The 21,708-nt window shown below is 49.0% G+C and overlaps 1 protein-coding gene across 7 annotated transcripts in view; it reads left to right on the plus strand.

Annotated features, from left to right (window-relative positions):
* The window catches only part of Msi2 (musashi RNA binding protein 2), a 360,249-nt gene that overhangs the window by 105,008 nt on the left and 233,533 nt on the right, over positions 1-21,708 (plus strand). For all 7 annotated transcript variants that reach the window (XM_087910114.1, XM_087910115.1, XM_087910118.1 and 4 more), the window contains exon 6: positions 17,864-17,956. In XM_087910114.1, the coding sequence (XP_087766240.1) occupies positions 17,864-17,956 (93 nt within the window). The remainder of the gene's footprint in view (positions 1-17,863; positions 17,957-21,708) is intronic.

Genomic DNA, 21,708 nt, shown 5'->3' on the forward strand with positions numbered 1-21,708 from the left:
ATTTTCCTATTCTACCTGTGAGCTGAGTAGGGATAGAGGAACATAAACTTTCCCAAAACTTATTATCCTGTCCCCCCTCATCCTGCCTCAGAGACTGAGCCTTTGTGGAAACGTCTGTCTTAATTACTGTATCCCTTGCTTAGTTCCCCAAGTTTAGGCATGCTCTATGTCAGGCTTTGATGTGGGTCACTGGGGGAGAAGGTTCCAGAGTAAACCGGTCTCCCAAATGGATTGGTGCATTCTTCTCATATCCATAAGGAAGTGACTGGGCTTATTTGTGTGCCAGGCATCGCCATGGTGAACTACTGATTCATTGCTGTGATTTCCCAGTCTGTCCATGGGGTCAGCCATAGAGGTGGGCCCTGTTCCGGCTCTTGCCTTTCTCACATGCCGGACAGACCCATTAGAAGTGGTTACTGCGTCTACTCGTCCAGTGTGCCCCGAATTGAGTGGTTTTGCTCTTCTTCATCCCACTGCCCCCCCCACCCGCCCCCAGCTTCTGGGTTCCCACGTTTTTATAAGCCATGTTCAGAACTCACTGCCTTTTGAGTCTGCTTTCTCCAAGCCCTTCAGTTCCTCAAAGTTCTGTTTTCTCCTCCACACACCCTGGGCCCGTCTGGAGGGGTGAACGGTCTCCCTTGGAACTTAACAGAAGGGTGTTTTTATTCAATTTGACTGCTGCTATTATGTGGTGAAACGTTCAATAAATGTCGTGATTTATGAGACATGTGGCTACAGTTGGCTTTGGCTTCCCCCACCCCCATTAATTCCTTACTTTCGTTGTCTTCTCATTTTTTTGCTTTGTCATCTATCAGTGAACGCAAACCCAGACCTGATCATTTCTTGGCACATCCTGTGTTCAGTTAAGAATGTCAGCTGTCAGCCTGTCAGGAAGTTATTTCTTGAATTGGTTTTTTACCTCTTGTCCATAAACAAGTGAGGCCCCGCTTTATCCTGTAGGCAGGTGATAAGGGCCGTGGGATGCTGTGGGGGAGAGGAGTGTGGCCCCTCACCCCGTGATACCCCTTGGGGACCACGTGTGCATCTCCGTCACCCCAGATTGCTGGGTGGGAAGAGGCAGGCAGAGGCCTTTTAGGTTTTCCAGAGTTTTCTTTGCTCATGAATTCAGCGCTTCCCCTATCTTATCTTTCTTTCTTTTTGACCTGGCAGTTTGAGAAATCCCTCCTCTGCTTTCCTTTTTCTTTTCTCAAAGTATGTGCCTGTTGAATAAAGGGTTCTTGGAGTTGAGGGCCATATACTGAGTCTTGGCTGCTAGAGATAGACTAATTGATGGAAACAGGTTGTCATGCAAGTGCGGTGGGGGCGGGATGGCAAGGATGATGCCAAATCGACTCTTTACCCAGCATCCCATCTACTGCTCTTATTAGCTGTTTGCTGAAATGCATCCAAGGTTCTGTGGAGCCACCCACAATGGCATTAACCAAGTTGTGCCCTGCATCTTAAGCGCCTGGTTAAGGCCCTGGTACAGCGGTGGCTGGAACCAGTCCACGCTGGGCTCCGAGAGTGAGCATAAAGAAGCTTTTAGCCCGCAATGGGTGGCCGGGGAGGACCAGGAAGGCAGGGCTGTGGAACATGAGCAAAGCGTGTGGCCCTCGCTTCAAAGCGCTTTCATTTGGCCGGGAGCCGTGCTCCCCAAAGGCATTGAAACAGAAGACGCTCATCACCCTGTTCTCCTAAGTGAGGGGGATTGGGAACAGGCTGAGGAGTCCAGAAATACTCACCTGGCTCCCTGACTCTATTCAGAGTGGGTTTTCACACTTATCTTGGGTGAACCACTTGTGGGTAGGGTAGTTCTCAAGTCTCCACGACACCAAGTGAATACAGGCTCGCTCTGCCTTCTGGTTATTGGCATCTTAGAAGGTAGATGCATTTGTGAGGGGCCCTGTGGCCTTTGAGTTTGCACGTGTCCTACCCCCAGTAAGGAGTTGACTACTCAAATCTCTGCAACCTGCCATTGCTTTTTCTGTCTTCCTCCTCATCCCTGTCCGTATCAGCATTCACCAAGCTCTCCTCTATCAGCCGAGAGAAGTTCTCTCTCTGGTAGCCTCTCTGCTTTCCTCTAGGCTCATGTGTGCCGAGGAATGTAAAGCAATCATTTGCTTAGCTTTCTGGCTGCACGGAACCTTTTACTATGTGGGCGGAGGTTCTTCTGGCTTCTCATCATCTGTGACCGGCTCCCTTCTTTCCCCTACTAGATAGGATTTCACTCTATAGTCTGGACTGGCCTTGAACTTGAGATTCCTCCGCTTCTACCTCCCAAGTGCTAGACTTTGCAGGTATGTGCAGCCATACCAATTTCTTGATAGGCATTTTTAAAACCCCAACATCCCCAACCCCTCGCCTCCCAAGCAACAACAACTCTTGATTTCCAAACTTCTCAGCTGCCTTTCTCTGAACCAGCTAGTCATAAACCCTTTCCAGATCTTTTGGGTTCTTGTCCAGTGTGTCCCCTTGGCCAGTTGCCTGTTGAGCTTTCTTGTAGAAAGGAAACTTTCTTTCCCATGCAGACTTGAGCATTGAAATGTGGTTGTCTCGGGTAAAGAATGGAAATGGCACTTGATTTTAATTTTAAACTTGGGGTTCAGTTACCCCAAGTGGCTGGTGACTATTGGTCACTATAGATGCAAGTCTTTTATTTTTTATTTTTATGTGCATTGGTGTTTTGCCATGGGAGTTGGATCCACTAGAACTGGAGTTACAGACAGTTGTGAGCTGTCATGTAGGTGCTGGGAATTGAACCTGAGTCCTCTGGAAAAGCAGCCAGTGCTCTTTAACTGCCGAGCTAGCTCTTCAGCCTCCCAGGTGCAAGTCTTGATTGTCTTTGCCCTTTCAGAAGCCCTGGCATGGGGCTATGCCAACCAAGAAACGCCTGGGAAAGACATTGTTCTGCCGAGTGAAGCAAACACCTCTTAGGTAGAGAGTTAGATTTGATGCACCTTGTCCATTCTTTGCCCATTTTCTATGCAATTTTAATTTTAAGCTAGTGGGCTATATTCTTGAGCACCACCAATGGTCTGGGGATACACAGATGAATAAGACATGGTCTCTGCCTTTAAGGACTGTACCTATAAAGGCTCTGGTAGGAAGCACCACCAGTCAGGATTTTTTGCATCCTAGGCGGGTGCGGAGACATGCTGTCTAGGAGGAGGAGGGTGTTTTGGAATGTCCATTCGTTAGGCAAGTGTTAGGTGTCAGTTACTGGAAGTATGACTACAAGGAAAACAAAGGACCTGGCTTCCCAAAGCTTGGGAGACAAACAAAGTAAGTAAATCTTAGGGTAAGGATGAGAAGCTGGAGGAAGATAGGGGCAGTCCAGGAAAGTCAGTGGTGGAGGTAGCATGAGTGAGATTGTTTGGGCTCCAAGGTCTTGACGAATTCTGATAGGAGACATGATATTGCTGGGGGTAGGGACAGTGCCAGTGAAGGCCAGGGGAGTGGAAATGTGAGGAGCTGAAGGACGTGATAGGGTGGAGAAATCAGGACGATGGGAGTTCTGGAAGGGGAGGGACCTGGAGACTCTTGCTGTGATTGGCTCAGTTGCAGACATCTTGTCTTCCTGATTGGCTCTGCCTGTAGGACCGTGAGCCCAGTTATTACTCCCTTCTTTCTATCCAGATTCACTCCAGGTAGCTGCTCCAGAGTCTTGGTCACTAAGGGACAGTGAGAGCCTAGCCAGACCCCTTGGCATGAAATTCGTGAAAAGGAGAGAGTCTGATCAGAGGAAGTTCCTCTGCTTTGTTTCCAGGTCTTTCTTGGAACAGACCGCTGTCTCTGGGTTCTCAGAGCCTACCACCCACCCCCGTGCTTTCACAAGTTCCTTTGTCCTGGCTCCACTGGGCACACAAACAGTCTTGGGGGGCGAGTAGGCCTGGAAGCTGCGGGCAGGGCCAGAGGAAGAAAGTGAGGTGTTGGAAAGGATAAGCTTTGTGGTCTAGGGGAGGAAAGCAAGTGTGAGGGCTGAAGGAGATGAGCTGCCCTGAGCCCCAGATGCCTCCTGGGGAACAGCTGCGCATAATGAGCATAGTTTCAGAGGTATCCTGGGTTTCAAGAATGTGGATACCGCTCAGGAAGACCAGGAGGGCCTCTGTGAAGGGCAGGAGAAGGCTCTTAAAATAGGCTGCGATTTGCCTGAGTTCAGGCAGCTGCTTGGAACTTAATGACCGATGAGCCTTTGCCCGCAGGATGGAGTCCAGTCTCCTTGGTTACAGTCCACAAGACTCCTGTGATATCACCCTCGCCTGTGTCTCCATGCTTATCTCCCAACAGATGTTCCTTCCCACTTGATTTCCGCTGGAGCTTTGTCAGACGTAGAGTGGCCGAAGCAAGGGGTGCAGCTTCTGCTCATGTGACGAAGCCTGTCTGAGAGTCTCCTGTTCAACCGTCAGAACCCCAGTCCAGCGTCTCATCTCTGAGGCTTCTCTTTCCTCTGACCCAGGACAGGATCCTTCCTTCTTTTCAGTCGTCATGCCACTGTGTGCATGCTTCCAGAGCAGAGGCTCAAACCTTTCAGTTTGGGATTCTAGGGCTGGTAGCGGTTGGTGTGATACTCATCTTTAGTTAGTATTAAGGAATTAATGGCAGGCGACATCGGTGATGGAACTTTGCTGATAGATCTGTGAATGCTATTGGTTTCTTACCAGAGGTCACCAGTGAGCTTTCACATACAAAACTACCCTATCAGATGGTCAACTAGTAGCGAAGGGAAGGGTTTGCCCGACTCAGTTTGGAGGAACCTGTCCATCACAGCACTTTCTGCTTGCATCTCTGTGGCTGTTACACAGAACTCTGGCCAGCTGTTTTCCTTAGGAACAAAGGCTTTTATCTCCTGAGAGCTCGTGCCCAGCTTCACAATAAGGAACGCAAGAACGACAGAAGAGGCGAATATGGTGTCCAGGGACTTGGAATCATCTGCAGACTGTTTGACTTTCTATACTCGCAGTACAGGGGCGAGCAAAGCAGATAGACGCTCCTCATTCCATTCTGGGGGTAAATTGACTACTGTCTTGTCCTTGGAGGCAAGATTTCTGGGTGGCGAATTTGACTGAGTCCTTTCCCCGACACCTGGTCCGTAACCTCACCCTGCGCTAGTATGTGTGTGTGTGTGTGTGTGTGTGTGTGTATAGGGAGTGAGTGAGCGGTGCATGATGAGGTTTAACCGGATGGACAGCTATCTCTTCCCCCATGAAAGGGACTTGATTGTGCAAGGCAGCTGCCAAGTGCAAGGTGGGCTTGGCTACCATTCCAAAGGCTGAAGATATCCCTGTCAGAAGTGCTCCTCACAGAGAGGTAGGCACCGTGCACCGGGCCACGCGACGGCTTTCATAGCCCTCTACAGTGAGTGCCCAGTGAGTTCCCTGCACATTGGCAGATAGGTGTGGCTCCCCCATTGCCTCTTAACCTCTGTAAACAGCCATCCAGACTAGTTAGTGGGAGGCGTGCGCGGCTTCTCGATCTGGTTTGCCTCGTGCAAGTATTTTTCCAGTGGAGCCGACCCCGTGGCTATAAAACATCAGCTGTGGTTCACGTTTAGTAGTTCCTGACTGGCCCGGCGCTGTTTGATTGTTAAGATCTTTGCTTGGAGGGTTCTTTCTTTTTTCTCTCTCCATTTACCCCACTGGAAAATCAAGTTTTCTTTTTATGTGAGAGTTTATAGAAGTACTACTGGCATGCGCAGAACACAGACCTATTAGGATATGGGTGTAGCAGAGAAATATTACGCTGGAGGCATGGATAGCTCTATCTTTCCCACAGAATGACCTTCCTAATGGGGAGCAATTTTTTCCTTTCCAGAAGGTCAGGGGCCGTGGAGGTGAAAGCAGATAAAGCCATTGCCTCTCCTAGGCGGCGCGGCGGCTGTGATCTTTATGCTGGGGTGTCTTCAGCACTCTCAAATGGTTGCCTAGGATTCAGCCGGAGGTGGGCCCATTCAGGGTGGTGTGTGTGGAAAGCTGAAGGAAACCTGTGTGACTAACTAGTTACTTAGTTTAAGGAGCATACACTGCCTCTTCTAATGCCTTTTGTTTTGTTTGTTTGGGAGGCAGGCAGGGAAGGTTTGACCCTCCTTCCCAGGCAAGCAGGCAGAGGGACGGAAGGAAAGGGAGCGGGAGAATGAGAAGACCTGTGTGTGTGTGCCATTCCAGCCCCATACCGTGCTCAGCATGTTTCATGTGTCAATTATTTTACTCCCACCGCCGCCTTCTTCTTTTTTAAGTGATTGCTCATGCACACATATGCACATTTTCTTGTTGTATGGCCCAGGCAGGCCTAGAACTCTCCACTTCCCTGCGAGCACAAGAATCCCAGCTTGCAGCTACTCCTGGCACCTTGACACTTGATGCCTTACTTGCTCGTGATCGCATTTTGTAGAGAAGAAAATGGAGTTCTGCTGCTTGCTGAGGTCCCTTCATCAACCCACAGCGGAAGTTCTTCCCCTTTCGGGGCTGACCCCTTGGCCTGCTCAGGGTGCTGGGATTGGCACCTGCTCCTGTCCTCCCTTCCGTCTCTGAATCTGGTTCTCAGAGCTTCTGCAACCTTCTTGGGTGTAGGAAAATCACCTTGCGTCTTTTTTGAGGGGTGAAACGGTTAAAAATATTGGAACTTTTAGTGTCTGTCTAACTGCAAATGCTGCTTTGGGTTTTCCCTTCTCCCCCCTACTTGTCGAAGATGGGGAACCACACCAGCACTTCCTATGGGGACAAGAAGGGTTGGCCCCCTCCCTCACCCCGTGACAGTTTGAATTTATGGCTTAACAGAAGGTTGGGTATTTCAGAGACCACTGAGCCAAGGGTGCAACGTGCTTATCTCTCTTTATGCAACCCTTGCCTCACCTTCTCTCCTTTTAGACATCCTCTTCAGGATGTTTCTGGAACAGTCTAGTGGCGGAGGCAGGAAGGAGTCTTGGATGGGAAAGCAGACCCTGACTGCACGTTAGTCAGTATTGCTTGTGTCTGGGTATCTTCTTCTTGGTTCACACCCTTTCTTTTGCCCAAACCTTCTTGCTAGTATTTAAATGGCTTGGCCTCCATTTTTCTACTTCCAGCTGATCTGTTTTTCAAGGATTGAAGAGCCCCTCCCTTGTTTAAGCCATGTAGAGGTTCTGCTTCTCTGGCCTGGCCTGTGGGAGTTTGCTGTCCCACCTGCCCAGTTTCTTTGCGCTCCACCATACTAGTAGCCGCCAGCGACTCTTGCTAGCCACCGAAGCTGCCCCAGCTTCTGCCTCAGAGGCCCTTTTCCCTAAGTCTTCTAGGCACCCCCAGCTGACCTTCAAACTTCAGGCCGTTGTGTTCCTAAGTCTAGCCTCTTACTTGGCTGTGAGCATCTTTGAATTGGAATCAGCTTCCATCCACTTTGCATCCACTCAGCCTAACACAGAGCTGGGTCCTTACAGCACGTTTGACAGGAAACAACTATGGCTTGCTACCGGAGATGATCTTTGTCTATTTATCGTTTTTTTGTTTGTTTGATTTTCTTTTTCTTCTTTGTATTTGCACTCTGCTGGTACGAGTCCACATCCCTGGAGAGTGTTCTATGGGCTGGGTGTTTTAACATACACATTTTGTGTGGTTCTTGTAGCAGTTCCCATAGGCATTGCCCCTACCTTTAACATGCCCACTTTAAACTGCACGTCTAGGAAGAAGCTGAGCTGGGGCGGTGACGCAGCTCTTCCTAGTTTGCACGTCCTGAAGGCTTCTGCATATCTGTTCATCTTTTTCCTTTGTGTTCAAGTGGAGGAGTGCCTGGCCATCCATCCCGCCTCCCTTTTCTTCCCGGAGGATGCCCTGATGTAGCCTCTTGCAGAGCCGTGGCTGCACAGTCTAGCCTTTTGGGACATCTGAAGAACTGCTGACGCTGGGATCTGCCTCCGGACCCCTGAATTGGGAGTCCCTGAGGGTGGGGCTGGGCATGGTCTGTTGGCACTAAGATGGCAGTCAGGGCCAAGCGTCTGCGCTATGGGAGCCCCAGTGCCAGCGCGCACAGCCCTCTCAGTGCTGTGGATTAGGTAAAGCCTGCTCATCAGGAGCTGATTGCCACGTACATCTAAAATATGGTAATGACGGTAATCAGGGCTAAGGGTTAAGGCTGCCATTTGTTCTTTTCATGAAATCAACTGGAGGGCTTGGGGGATGGGGTACAGGGGCTTTAGAACCTGCCAAGCAGCAAAGTTTTTCTTCTGTCTCTAAAGAGGAGCAGGTCAGGCTGTTGTTCTTAAATTACTGGAGGGGTGGGTGGTTCTAGATTTCTCCCTTGGACTGTCTTCCCCAGGTCCAGTAGCGTCTACTGACGCATGGCCTGCCTTAGTTGTGAATCTGAGGGCCTATAACCCTGGCCATGTAAGTGGTGTGACTTTTTTCAGCACAGCTTCTCATCCCATCCTTGGCGGTTCCTAAAGGTCACTGTCGGGGATAAGGGGACCCTCCACAGAGACAGGCAAAGGAGCAGGCATGCCCTTGTCATTGTGAGGTGGTTTGAAACTTAATTTCTGTGTGGAAACCATCTACCACATGGGTGGTATATCTACGTAGTGTTTGGGAGACAGAAAGGGATGCTTTGAGCATGCCGTGGCTGTGTGTGATACCGGTATATGGTCCAGCTTCCAGGGAGGAGGCCTGCAGACATTGTTGAGCTTGGGAGTGGACACTGGAGGGACTAGAGCAGAGAGGTGATGGGGGACTCTCAGGGAGGCTGTGTGTATACACAGGCTCAGTCGGGGTGGGTTTTCCTTAACATTATTGGAGGAAGAAGAATGTCAGTGAACCAATGCATCAATTGGTTTCTCTCTCTCTGCCTCTCTCACGTATATGTATGCTCAGTTGTAATTCCACAGTAGCAGGTGATCTCAGTTTGTGTTCTTTAGGCTAAGATCTTAGGCTCATTTGGTATAAGAGAGAAAGTGAGATTCAGAGCTATTAGGGCACTTCACTCGTCCATGTGTATACTATACAGAGATGTGCTTTCAAAGGCAAACATGGGCAGACTAACAGGAGATAGTTTGAACTTATTCTTTCTTTTTCTTATCTTTTTAAATCTGTGATGAATCGCTCTGGGTCTGTGCCCCCATCCTGGGCACACTTAGAAAATTTCTCTTTGAGTGGGTGCTGAGGGCTCCATGAGCACGGGGGAGGGTTTGTGACAGCCCACCCCACCATCCTGTGTGGCATCCCTCCTCCCAGTCTCCCCAGTAGCTTGTGAAGAATTGCCTTGGCTGCCTGGCTGGGGCTCTGGAGGTGCCTCTTGCATACAGGCAAGCATGCATTCCTTGCAGGGTCACCACAGTGAAGGGTACTTGTTTAATTTAGCCTGCTGCCATGGCTCGCAAAGGCACTGGGTTTTAACTGCAGCCGTGTATTGGTAATTATTGGAACACTGGAGAAAGTTTTGGGGGCCTTGGCCACAGTGAGTTCAACTCATGGGTGTGTGTGCTGGGGGAGGGGGATTCCCGAGGATGGAGTGATGGAGCAGCTGTCTGTGGGTACACAGCATCTTGGATGCCTGTGGTAGGGATGCGGGCCAGCCAGCTCTCTCACTCGGCGTCAGTTGCTGTGTGGATCACGCTCCTTAATTTCCTGTGCTTTTCCGAAGCAACACTCATCTCCATGCCTATTCTGTTACTGCCCCCACCCCCACCCCAGCCCAGTGTGATTCAGTGCCACTGTCTAGGATATTACTCTCTGATATGATCTGTGGACAGGTCACCCCTGTGACTGCAGCTTTTCCCCCAAGGGTAAGAGGAAGTAGTATGTTTTAAATGAGTCTGGGAGGGAGCCATGCTGCGGGTTTCTGGGGATGAGGGTGGGGTGTGTGAGCACCCCAGGAATGCATCCTGATCGTTGCATTATGAGATTGTGGCCTCCCGTCGCTGAGTTTCTGTTATTTTAATCAGAGGTAATGCTGTAACCTGACTATGTTGTATAATTGTGTGTAAATTATATTCCAGCCCCATATAGATGAAGGCTATTTTTTCCCCCTTCCAATTTTAAAGCTATTTGGAGGGAATGCCAAATTGTCGCGTGAACCCTTGTGCTCTCTGGCAGACAACTCTAGATGGAGGAGCGAGCACAGAGACGCTGGCGGTTGTTTCCCCAATTAGTTTCCCCTGAAGTTAAGTTAATTCCTGAAATAGGCAACATGAAATATTGTTACTTACACTTTTCCCTCCGGCTGTGCAATTGCAGGTGGGTGTCTTGAGGCACGTGGAATTAAATGAGGACGGAATAGAAGGAGTACACAGAGTTCCTTCTTGGGGACTTGGGTTGATCTTAACCCATTGGTATTCAGGGTCCCAGGTTAGGGATTCCCCAGGTTTGATTTTGGAGTTTTACTGAGACAGAATTTAAAAAAAAAAAGTACAAATTATATGTTGAGGCGTACGACTTAGTAGTTTTAAGTATATTCATTCACAGATAAATGCACCCACCCAACCACCCACCTCCTCAGTCAATTTCAGAATGAAATTCTGAACTCTTTTGGGGCACCATTGGCTTTTTCTGATACTCTTCCCCGCCCCCCCCCCCCCCCGCCCTGCCTTATGACCCCATTGAGTTCCATGTTACAGATTTTAATGCATGGAGTCATGTACATGGTCTGTGCCAATGACAGGCCTCCCTCCCTCCCTCCCTCCCTCCCTCCCTCCCTTCTCTCTCTCTCTCTCTCTCTCTCTCTCTCTCTCTCTCTTTCTTTCTTTCTTTTTTAAGCATAAGGTATCAAGACTCATGTGCTGCACCTGTTGGTGCCCCGTTCTTCTTGCCAAATGCCATTCTGTCATCTGGACATTTTGTTCACTTACCCATTGGCCAACATTTGGTTCTTTGCTTCTGGGCTCCCACCAGTATGTGTGTAATGTTTTAGTTTGGAAGGCTGCTTTCGATTCTTTTGGGTGTGTGCCTAAGATTGGAATTTCTGGGAAGAGGAGCCAGCCTGCGCCCCCAAGGCAACAGAGCCTGCAGGGCCTAGGTTGACGTTTTTGCGTCTTTGTTTTAAAATTAGAAGGACTAAAAGACAGATTTGTATTTTGGTGCCCTCAGCTCTCTTTTGTGCCTTTCCACTGCGTGCAGGGGGATAAGTCAACACCATCATAAATGAAAGGGCAGAGGCTTCTGTGAGCGGAAGGGGAGGGGCTTTGACTCTGTTGGCTGAGGCCTGTTACTGGGCTGCATGAGGCTGTGGTAAGGTGATTTGTGAGAAGGACAGAGACCAGATCACAGAGAGCTCTGCGCTTGGAAGGGGACACCCCCAAATGCCTGACCTTTGAGCCCAGACCCTTTGTTATCTCTCTGGTGTTTGGCAGCAGTTTGCCCAGTCGCACAGAGACCCTTTCACACACTCTAGCCCTTCTCCCTCGTGTGCTCAGAGCAGGTGGCCTCTTCTCACAGTTGTCCTGGGTTCTGCCCTCCCTGCACCACCCTCCCGTCTTGCACCTCTGATTGGGGAGGCCGTGGTGCATGAGCACAGACCAGGTGGTTTAAACAGCAGAAGCATTCTCTCACCATCTCAAAGTCTGATCCTCGGGTGGCACATGGAAGGTTGTAGCATGCTCAGGCCTCTCTGCCGGCGTCTGGTACCTGCTGGCATATTCTTATCTTCCCTTGTCTCCGCTGGCCACCTGTTTCCCGTGTGTCCTCTTCATGTAAGGGTGCCAGTCACTGGACTGAAAGCCCATTCATATCCCGGATGATAGCACTGCAAGAGCCTTATCTGATTGTACCTGGAGAGACCTTCTTTCCGAGAGAAAGTCACACGCTGAGGGTCTCAGTAGACATGAATTTTGGAGGAATCCTATTTAGTCCACTGTGTTTTCTGGTCAGATCTAGAAATGTTTGGAGAAGACCTAGTGCCTTACCTTGGGTTTAGTTTAGTTCTTAAGGGATTTAGCCAGGATTCGGTGTCATGGTAGTGGGAATAGTGGTGGTGGCCATGGTAGTGGTGGGGATGGTGGCCATGGGTGCAATGGTGGCGGTGATGGCAAGAGTGGTACTTTGGTGTGGTGTGTATAATGAAAGATGGAGGAAAAACTCCGGGGAGCTTGGGATGGTAGTGGTAGAAACCTTTAATCCCAGCGCTCAAGAGACAGAGGCAGATAGATCTATGTGGGTTCCAGGCCAGCCAAGGCTATACAGTGAGACACTGTTCCAAACTACCACCACCACCACCACCACCACCACATCCCAACAAAATAGGGGTGGAAGAAGTCCTGGACCTTAGAGGAACTCCTTGGGGGATGGTCTTGGAGCTCTGGGTGACGGTGTTGGAAGTGTTCTGTGCCCTCACTGGACATGTTTTCAGAATGAAGCCTGGATCAATTTCTCAAATGCAGAGGGAACACTGTCATGTGGAGAGCAACATGGAGTCCATCCTTGACTTTGGATTCAGTGAGCACCATGTTCTTGGGTTAATGGATAGAGAGCCTGCTTAGGCCTTGACGAGTAGTCCTCCCCAGTGCATACCTTGCCTTTAAGTTGGAGATGATTTATTTTTGCTTGGATTTCTCTGTCTACATGATGGAGGTGATGAACTGGATCTGTATCAAGATCTCACCACATTCTCCATTCTAACACCTTTCTTGAGTCTTCTCCATTGTAGGGTTCCCAAGGGCGAGAACAAGGGGAAGAGGAGCCTGGGCTCTTAGGGATAAAGATGGTTTGTGTTTTCAGGGGACGTTGAACTCTTTCAAGAGCTGATAACAGCAAGAGTGGGTTTGATTTCCAAGGGCCTATGCCCATTGAGGACCGTCTGGAGCCACCTCCTACCTTTGCATGCATTTGCTGGGTTAAGACATATTGGACTTTTGTCTCAACTTTCCTTCCGAAATTACTTTATCTTTGGGATTACCAGCATCCTTGTGGCAGTACTGTTGGATCTAGCTTCCTCCTTCTGTGTCTTCTTAGATGTACTTCCCCTAACCTCTGGCACCCACTCTGCTTTACATACATGTATGCACTCACACATGCACACATAATGCCCAATTTGCTTTACCTTACTTTGCAGAAATGTAATTGATATCCAGGAGTGATGACTGGTGCCTGTGTTCCCGCAGTTGGAAATGCTGAGACAGGAGAATCGCCTCAGGTTCAAACCTGGACTACAGAATAAGACCCACAAATGGGCTTCACTCTGAGTGATCATTTCAAATGGAAGCATAGTTTTTGCTTTGTTTTGTTTTAAGCAAAGTTGTAATAGTTATCAAAAAATTCAAAAACAAAATCACCCCAACCTCGCACACCAGGTCTCTAGTTTGAGGCAGGAAGGTAGGACATCTTTGCAGCTGTAGTTAGCAGCTGGCTGAGGCCACGTGTAAACAGCAATTTTCAGAACTGGCATGCATGCTGGGGCTTTTGTAGCGCCAAGGAGTGAGTATGTGGAGAGCTTTGGTGTTTAGTTAAATTATGGGTCTAGATGCAAAACTTCACAGCGTGGTCTTGAGAGTCTGACCAAGCCCTGCTTTCTCATGTACAAGGTGTAGATCTCTCTCTCTCTCTCTCTCTCTCTCTCTCTCTCCCTCTCTCTCTCTCTCTCTCTCTCTCTCTCTCTCTCTCTCTCTCACACACACACACACACACACACACACACACCTATCTATACATCACTTCACAGAGGAATACCCTAAGCCATAAAGAGAGAGAAACCTTTGAAGCCTTGTAGTCTTTTTGGGTTCGCAGGGCTCTTGGATAGGTCCCTTGTGTCCCCAATGGTGCCAAACACTCCAATATAAAGATGTCCTGCAGCTGCCCACCACAATCCCCGACGAGGATCATTTTAGTGCACAATGGCCAGTGTTCAAGACTCCATGTGTGGAGCCTGCTGATGTCAAGGGGAAGCTCCACTCCTCTTTTCCACAGCTGGACTCCTTGGGCTGGTCATACCCTGAGATGCATCGGAAGATGATGCCAGTGTTTCATTTGCCAGGTGGAAAGGATTTTTCATAACTCAGATGAGCATAGAGTGCATACTTTTTCCTAGGCACTGTTTCCAAGGTCAGGGGAAGGTTACAGTTTGGAGGGCTACTGGATAGTTTTGAGGAAATAGAAGCTAGGACTCAGGATGGACTAGAGTTACCCCGAGCACACACCAGCATGCTTTATTACACATGAGCACACATGTGCACCCTGAACTTCTATGCACAAACCTTGCATGCTGTTTATGCGACTGTGTTGACTCCTGTTTAGTTCTATGGGGAGCCTGAGCACAACATCCCAGCCCTCCCTGCTTTATGCCCTCGTTAGTAGTCATGGAGATGGAAGAGAAAGAGGGAAGAATGTGTGATTGCAGGTCCTCTCCCTTCTGCATCCCTCACCAGAATGCAAATCACAGAGTGGTCTATAGCTCATTTGGCAGTAATGGTGTCAAGATTCCCCAAGTAGATCATCTCATTGCCCATCACCCACCCCAGAGCCCCTGGTGGGGGAAGCTCATGATGCTCTGCCCCCTGCCTCCTGGCCATGCTCCCCTTTCCTAAAGCAGCTCACCAAGCTAACATTTCCCCTCTGACTCTTTCATGTCTGGAAGGTTCTGATGAAACCAGTTTCTTTTGAGTGTTGCTGAGGAGTGAGAGCTATTGCTCTGTCTAAGCTGGCTCCTGGAAAGGATGTTTTAGTAACTCTGATGCTTTGGTGCATTGTCCAGGGCCTGGCTTTTCTCATCCTCCCAAAAAGGGAAGGGTTGTAAAAGCTTTTGGGGAAGAGACTGTGTAGATTTATGGTTTGCTGCCTGTCTCCGCGTTTAGGGCTCTGTCCTGGCACGCTCACAGCTGTCAGGCAACAGTGGAACGGGTGGGAAGGGATCTTTTCATTTCACCAGTTGCTGAGCTTCAGGAGTTTAGATGAAGACAGGGTGGTCGTTTTTCTTCTCTGGGTTCCAAGGAATGTTTGGAATCTAGGTAGGGCCTCTCTCGTGTTGCCCATCTCTAAGCAGTGAGGAGGCCACATAGTTTCTGCATTGGAAGGTCCCACCAGAGGTGCTTTTAGGGCCTGCATTAGGATTTTCCTGAGGTCATGTTAACATTTCTTTACAGATATTTAATTACTTGGTTGGAGTTTTAAGAGGGGGGCACAAAATTAAAGCATAGGATTATTAGTTTTTACACAGAAATGAAAAAGTGTTTTTGAAATTACTGAGGTTTAGGATGGGGTGATAGGAGTCAATTTGTTTTTAACACTATTTGTATAAAATGTTTTTCTGCTGTGCATTTATTTTAAGTGTAAAGGATGAATTTAATAATTGGCTCGGGTTCAGTTGTAGTGACCGCTTAGCTGTCGTCTTCAGTGTGCCCTGCTAGACTCTTTGGCGTATAGTATTTAACTTGGGCCCCTTGGGAGCTTGTGTGCTAAGCTAATTATTATATCTCTGTTTTACAGTGGATTGAATTCCATGTTCTCTTAGAGCGTATGCTCCTATGCCCAACCTTTAATGGGTCTGTTGAGTGAATATATTGGGGAAGTTAGGTTAGTAGAACTTGCCTATTAGGAAATATAGGAAGAGATTGAAATCCGAAGAAGGCCCACATTTGTTAGCTTTGCTCATGGCTGTGGCTGACTGCAATTTGAAGGAGCAGAGATTTACTTTTGGCTTGAGGTTTCAGTTCAGTTTAGTGGAGGGAGCAGCTTCTAGCATGGAGACCTGGGAACCAGTGTGGGGCAGCGAGAGTGAGCGTGGAAATGAGCGAATGTGCCTGGGTTCGTTGCATTTCTCCCTTTCCTGCTCTCATTTCAGTGGGCCCCTGGTATCCAGTTCCTCCGGTATCCAGGCAGACCATTCCCCTTTCGTTGCTGTTTAGTACCTGTCAGTCGATGCTAGAAGTGCTCTCACAGACACACTCTGCTGATGTCTTCAACTCTTGCAGTCTAGTTGAGTTCACAGTCAAGATCAACCATGACAGGGCCTTGATAGAGTTTGACCATCAAGGAGATCTTGGTCTATCAGGAGGACTTACAAGCAGATGGATGAGTGTCAGGAGCAAAAAGAGGTTGCAGCCAGCTCCTCGGGAGAGCCTGGGAGGTGGACACCTCGTTTTGGATCCCAGCAGAATCTTTTCTAGAATGTCCGCATTGCCAATTTCATTCTTAGCCTTGGTCGTCGGAAGAGAAAAGTAGTGAACGCCAGCTTGAGACTCGTAGGGTTCCTACACAGCAGCAGGAAGCAGCTGGCAGGACTCAATATGTCCTCCTGAAACACTGCTCAGTTTCCAATGGGATCGGCCATTGGCCATGTGACTTTCGTGCCCACTGAGAGCTGCCTATTAAAGCCTAAGCTTCCTGAAGTCCGGACGCCTCTTTATGACTTAGTCAACTCAGTCTTGAACTCATGAGGGTTGGGTAGCAGTGGCGGCAAAGGGCACTTTGTGGACCTGGTACAGCACCTTGTGGAGTAGAAGAGAGAATCCCAATCCAGGAGAGCGAGTCCCATCTAGAGTTACAAGCGCAGTGAGACACCCGTGCTGCGTGACTTGTGGTGTCTTTCTCTTCCAGCATGTCATCAACGTGCCAACCGGGTGATTTGTTGTGGGTGGGTTGGTTCATTTCCTTATCAAATATTTTGAGGATCCTGGTGTGATAGATATTCAGGAAGGTGTGATACCAGTCCTGTATCCTGCATCCACCAGTAGCAGCGTGGATGACACCTTTTTTTTTTTTCTTATGGTGAATCTTGGTGTCCACTGAATTTTCCTGCTTTTTTTAAAAATTATTTTATTAACTCCCGTCTCCCTTTTCAAGACAGAATCTCAGCAGTCTCAAACTCTGCTCTCCTCCTCCTCCTGCCTCCTGAGTTATGTGCTCAGAGTTGTGTACCTGCCTTTCAGTTTTAAATTTTGACATCTCTACTAACTAATTTGTGTGTGTGTGTGTGTGTGTGTGTGTGTGTACGCGCGCGCACAGCTGTGTATGGATGCAGTGTCAGGTGACTTCAGAGGAGGTGAGACTAGTGTCAGTCTGGCTGGGATAGCACATGGATATTTTGGAGTTGGAGGAAGGTCATGGAAACTTGGAGGCTGGTTGCAGCTTTCCATGGGATGACCTGGGAGTGGAGAGGTGTTCTAGGGAGAGAGATCTGCGAGAATAGCGGTGCGGACGCCTGGGGGTTAGTGAGACTGGCATAGGACTCATCAAGGTGAGCTGCAGGCAGTCCAGGGGGCTTTGAAAGCCTTCAGGGCAGGGCTCGCAGGGTGGTCCCTATCGACAGGCATAGGCCAGCACGAGAAGAGCTGAACGTAGAAAGCTCCTTTGAATTGTATGTACATTTTTTTAAGTAAGAAGGATTGAGCCAAGGCCTTGAGCATTTGAAGCAAGAGCTATCCCTAGTCCTTATGTATTCAATTAAAAACCAGTTTATTAGTTCCTTGAGAACCTCGTGAAACAGGCTTTGATCATGTTCATACCCCTCCCACAACTCTTGCCAGCTCCACCCCCTTTCCCTACCCATCCAACTTTTTTTTTTTTTTTTAGTTACCCACATCATCTTGGGCGTGTGGTCCTAATTGACAAGGTTTTGGCTACTATCTGCGCACCGTCTTTATGCATCTAGCTGTGTTTTGTTTGTGTCTCTTTGATTTTAAAATAGCGTGCTGTGGGGTTTTTCTCGGTATGGTAATGAAGCCGTGTTCTGTGGCCACAGGGATCCTGGGGGATCCTCTGCTGTCAAGAAGTTCCAGTCTCCTCTGGTAGGCCGAATGCCTAGGACAATGCAGAATGGCTGACTCCAGCGTCCTTAACCATCTATTGGTCTGGTCCCTGAGGCTAGCGGAGATTCCAGACTTCCGGGAAGAACTTGGAAGCGAGGCTTGTTGAAGTGTCTTACCGAACCCTGTTTCTGATAACCCGATTAACCTGTTCCCTCCGCTTGTCTTCTCTTGCAGATGGTCACAAGAACAAAGAAAATATTCGTAGGAGGGTTATCTGCGAACACTGTAGTGGAAGATGTCAAGCAGTATTTCGAGCAGTTTGGCAAGGTAAGCACTGCCCGTAGGTGGACCGTGTCGCCCACGGGTGTGGGTGGATCCTCGGACGCAGCTACCTGGGCCTCTGCTCTAGCTGTGTCTTCTAGAACTGGGTCCTTGGACTTCCTGTCAGGATCTACGTGAAACTCCAGATGCTGCAATGAGAGAGTCTGGCTTTGGTTGGCATGGAGCCTTGTGCGCCTGCAGGCACACACAGAGTGGCCTTTCAGTACCACTTTGCTGCCGTTTGCCAGCCACATGGGGCCAGGACTGGGAAGGGATGTGGGGCTGTGACTCACAGGGCACAGGCGCCCACAGAAGCTGTGAGAGGTAAAATCCCATGAGCCAGGGCTGGGATTCCTCATTCCTTGTATTCCTGGAAGATGTCGTTCAGAAATGAGGGTCTCTGGGACCCTTGGCTGCAGAAAATTCCCTTGTTAAGTGCCCAAGGAGACTTGGGAATGATGGCTGCTGTGCTGATTATCATTCTGACCAGAGTGCCCATGAGACAGAAACAAAATAACTCCCTGTGGTAGACTGTTAGGACTAGGAGTCCTCAGTCAGGACGAGAAGGTGTGTGGGGGTTGGATAGACACGCAAGATGAATATCCATGGGTGATGTCTTTGTCAGCTGCTTTTTAATTGGCGAAGGAGGCAGTGGCATATGAATGGGTCCTTCCTGAAGGTGGCCATCTCCTCAGATGTCATGCTGCCCTGCACAGTGCCCTGCCGTGTGCCTTTGTGTGGTCTCCTTTCTCTGACTCCCACAGAAGCCATAGATCTCAGAGGCTGGCGGGTGAATGACTGAGCTGGCCCTCCACTTCCTGATTCTTTGAGTAATCGTGGGAGTTGTCATGGGAGCCCAAGCCTAGGACCGACCCCTTCCATCATAGGTCTGCGTCCTCTCTGCTGGCAGGCTGACGTGGCTAACTCTGGTATCCTGGGAAGGTGCCGTGCCCACTCAAAGCTTTTATCATTCATTTCCTCCCACGATGGTTGTCCTGTTTGCCGTAGGCCAGGACAAGGGCACTGCCACCTACTCGTTGGCCTGAAGGTTCTATGCTTTGCTCACTTGCCCAGGGCAGTAGGCAGCCATGACTCAGTCACCATCCATGTCTCTCTCTATGTCCACTGCCTGAGGTGAGGGTGTAAGACCTTTACTTAGCTTTGAATCGAATCCCCCACCCCCGCCCTGTCTCTTGTATTAATCAATCTCTGCATGGATGGGAGAGACCATACAACGAAGAGAAAACAGCATCTTCCAGTTCAGCTATGCATTTGAAATGGCACGGAATTGCCCACCTAGGTGGGTTTTGAAGGAGGCCTTCCTCCTTCTCCTGAACATCCCGCCTGGGGGCTGACTCATTCTGGGTGGCCCCCAGGAAAAGCAAAGTGGCCACCAGAGTCACAGGGCTTCTCTTTCCAGGAGCGGTTTATACTAGAGGGAAGCATCCATCACTGGCCCCTCCCCGCATAGGGAGAAGGATTGGAAGTAATTAAATGAGACAAGTCCTTCTTGTCTGGAGGGTGGGCCCTCTCACCATCTTTCTGTCTTCAAATTGAGTCCAGGGGTAGTGTTTGCAAACACGAGGCGGGATTTCTTTTTCGAGCCGTAACCTGCCTTGGAATCTCATAGGCCCATTTGCAGGTGTCAGGGAGGTTGCGGCTGCCTGGATGAGCTGTTACTGTAGTCCAGACAGGCTGATACTTGCCGCAGACAGCGCTTCTCTGCACATCCCCAGCCTCGCTTTCTTTCCTCTCAGACCTCTCCCTCTTCCTTCCTTCCTTCCTGTTTTTCTTTTTGCTGTTTCTCGTGAACACTTAGAGTGACTCACAGTGTCAGCCGTGGGATGCTCTGCAGCCTTTGGCCTTGCCCACGGCAGCTTTCAGCACCGCCCTGAGAACCGTTGTCCCTTTGTCTCGGCAGCAGCCACAGACCCAGACCATCTTCCCTAACATGGCACTCGCTGGGTCGGATGCTGCTCAGTTAATTGTGCAGTAATATTTGTGGATTTTCACAGGATGCATAAACTTATGGAGTGTTTTATTAAAGGACTAAGGAGGCTTTTGAATGTATCAAAACCCATAAGACTCTCTACTCAGGAGCTCCTTTCATCCATACGCTCTGAGTATTATCTGGGCTTGCCTTCCAAAAAGCTTATTTGTCATTTGCTGGAGACTAGTGTTCCGCCTGTGGCCCCTGGGGCAGGGTTCACTGCCTCTCTGGATTCTGGTATCATTCATTTGAATCCAGAATGATCAAAGTGGAGAGAGTCTCCGGTTAGGCCTTGGGGACTGTCAAAACCAGCCACTGCAAAAGGCGGTAGTGGGTAAATTGACACAACGATTTTATCCTTTGTTAAAGTCTATTCTGAGGTGTGTGTGTGTGTGTGTGTGTGTGTGTGTAGACTGCTACATGAAGTGTTCCAACAGCTTGCATGCACACATATATGCTTGTGCGAGGTTGTTTGGGACTGTCTTGAAGCAAATTGGCGAGGTACAAGTTTACTGCCTCTAAGGAGCACTACTAACTGTCAAATGTCGGGTCAAACCATTTCCTTACATTATCTTGTTCAATTTTCCTCTGGGAGATAGATTGTGGCTCGCTGTGTTTCAGATAAACAGGATTTTAGTCCTGGCCAGAGAGGAAGACTTGGTGTCTCTTCAGTATTCACCAGGGGTGTGGGGTATGGGGAGGGTGGGAGGTAGAAGTGGGGGGGGTGTTAAACTTGGGCTTCCACACCTTCTATCTGCATGGAGAAGATCGGTGTCCTGTAGCCTCCTTGATTGGGAGGACAATAGAGACCACAGGGGTTGAAGTTTGCGCGACAGTGCACACCCAGCTTCTTCTCCTCTTCCACATCTGCACTTCCATCTCGCTGCAGCCTCCATGCAGGGTGTGCCGCCCTTTTGGCTTCACTCACCATCATTTGCCGTCCTTTCCCTTTTTCTGTCTTGCCTGAGGTGGCAGCTGCTCGAACTGTTTATTTCAGGTGGCAGTCAACACGGACAGGACTGCTCTCAAGGGGCTGAGCTAAGGGGAGTTTAAATATGTCATTGCTGTAAGTGGAGTATTGAATCTCTCTCTCTCTCTCTCTCACACACACACACACACACACACACAGAGAGAGAGAGAGAGAGAGAGAGAGAGAGAGAGAGCGCTTGAAATAACTTAGAATGGAGGCTTAACAGCCTTTTTTGCTTTTTCCCATCTTCCTCTCAGAAGACCTCCCCCATTAAAAGTGCTGGTACTTGTTTATACTAAAATGTGATCATAAAATGAAGCTGATAGCACAGAACTCAGCAAATTTAGAAGGCTGTCCTTCCCCACTAGGTGGCTACTTCTAGTGCCTTCCATGGAGAATGGCAAAGTAGAAGGTATTCCAAGACTTTCTTGTTGGGCCTGACCATGGAATGATCTCCAGCAATACCTTGGCAGACTTTGGTTCTGGCCTCAGTTTCCCTACTGGGGAAACTGTTGACAGATCTGTGAAGGCTAGAAAATTGCTTTGCAACCCATCTGGTCTCTATTGTAGCTTCAGCTATTGTTGGGTGAAAATATCTGCAGCCAGCATGTAAACAGATGGCCATGGTTGTGTTCCAATAAAACTTTATAAAAACAAGCAGCCAGATTTGTTGACCCCTGAACTGAATTATTCCTAAGGCTGGTCTTTAAACTGTGGAAGTCCTGTAGAAAGTGTATAACTCTAAGTAGATAGATTATAACCCAGTGTATTTGCAGGCGAACAAAAGAATACATTGCT

This window comes from Myodes glareolus, chromosome 9, assembly GCF_982192425.1.
Source record: "Myodes glareolus chromosome 9, mMyoGla1.1, whole genome shotgun sequence".
Classification (NCBI taxonomy): Eukaryota; Metazoa; Chordata; class Mammalia; order Rodentia; family Cricetidae; genus Myodes; species Myodes glareolus.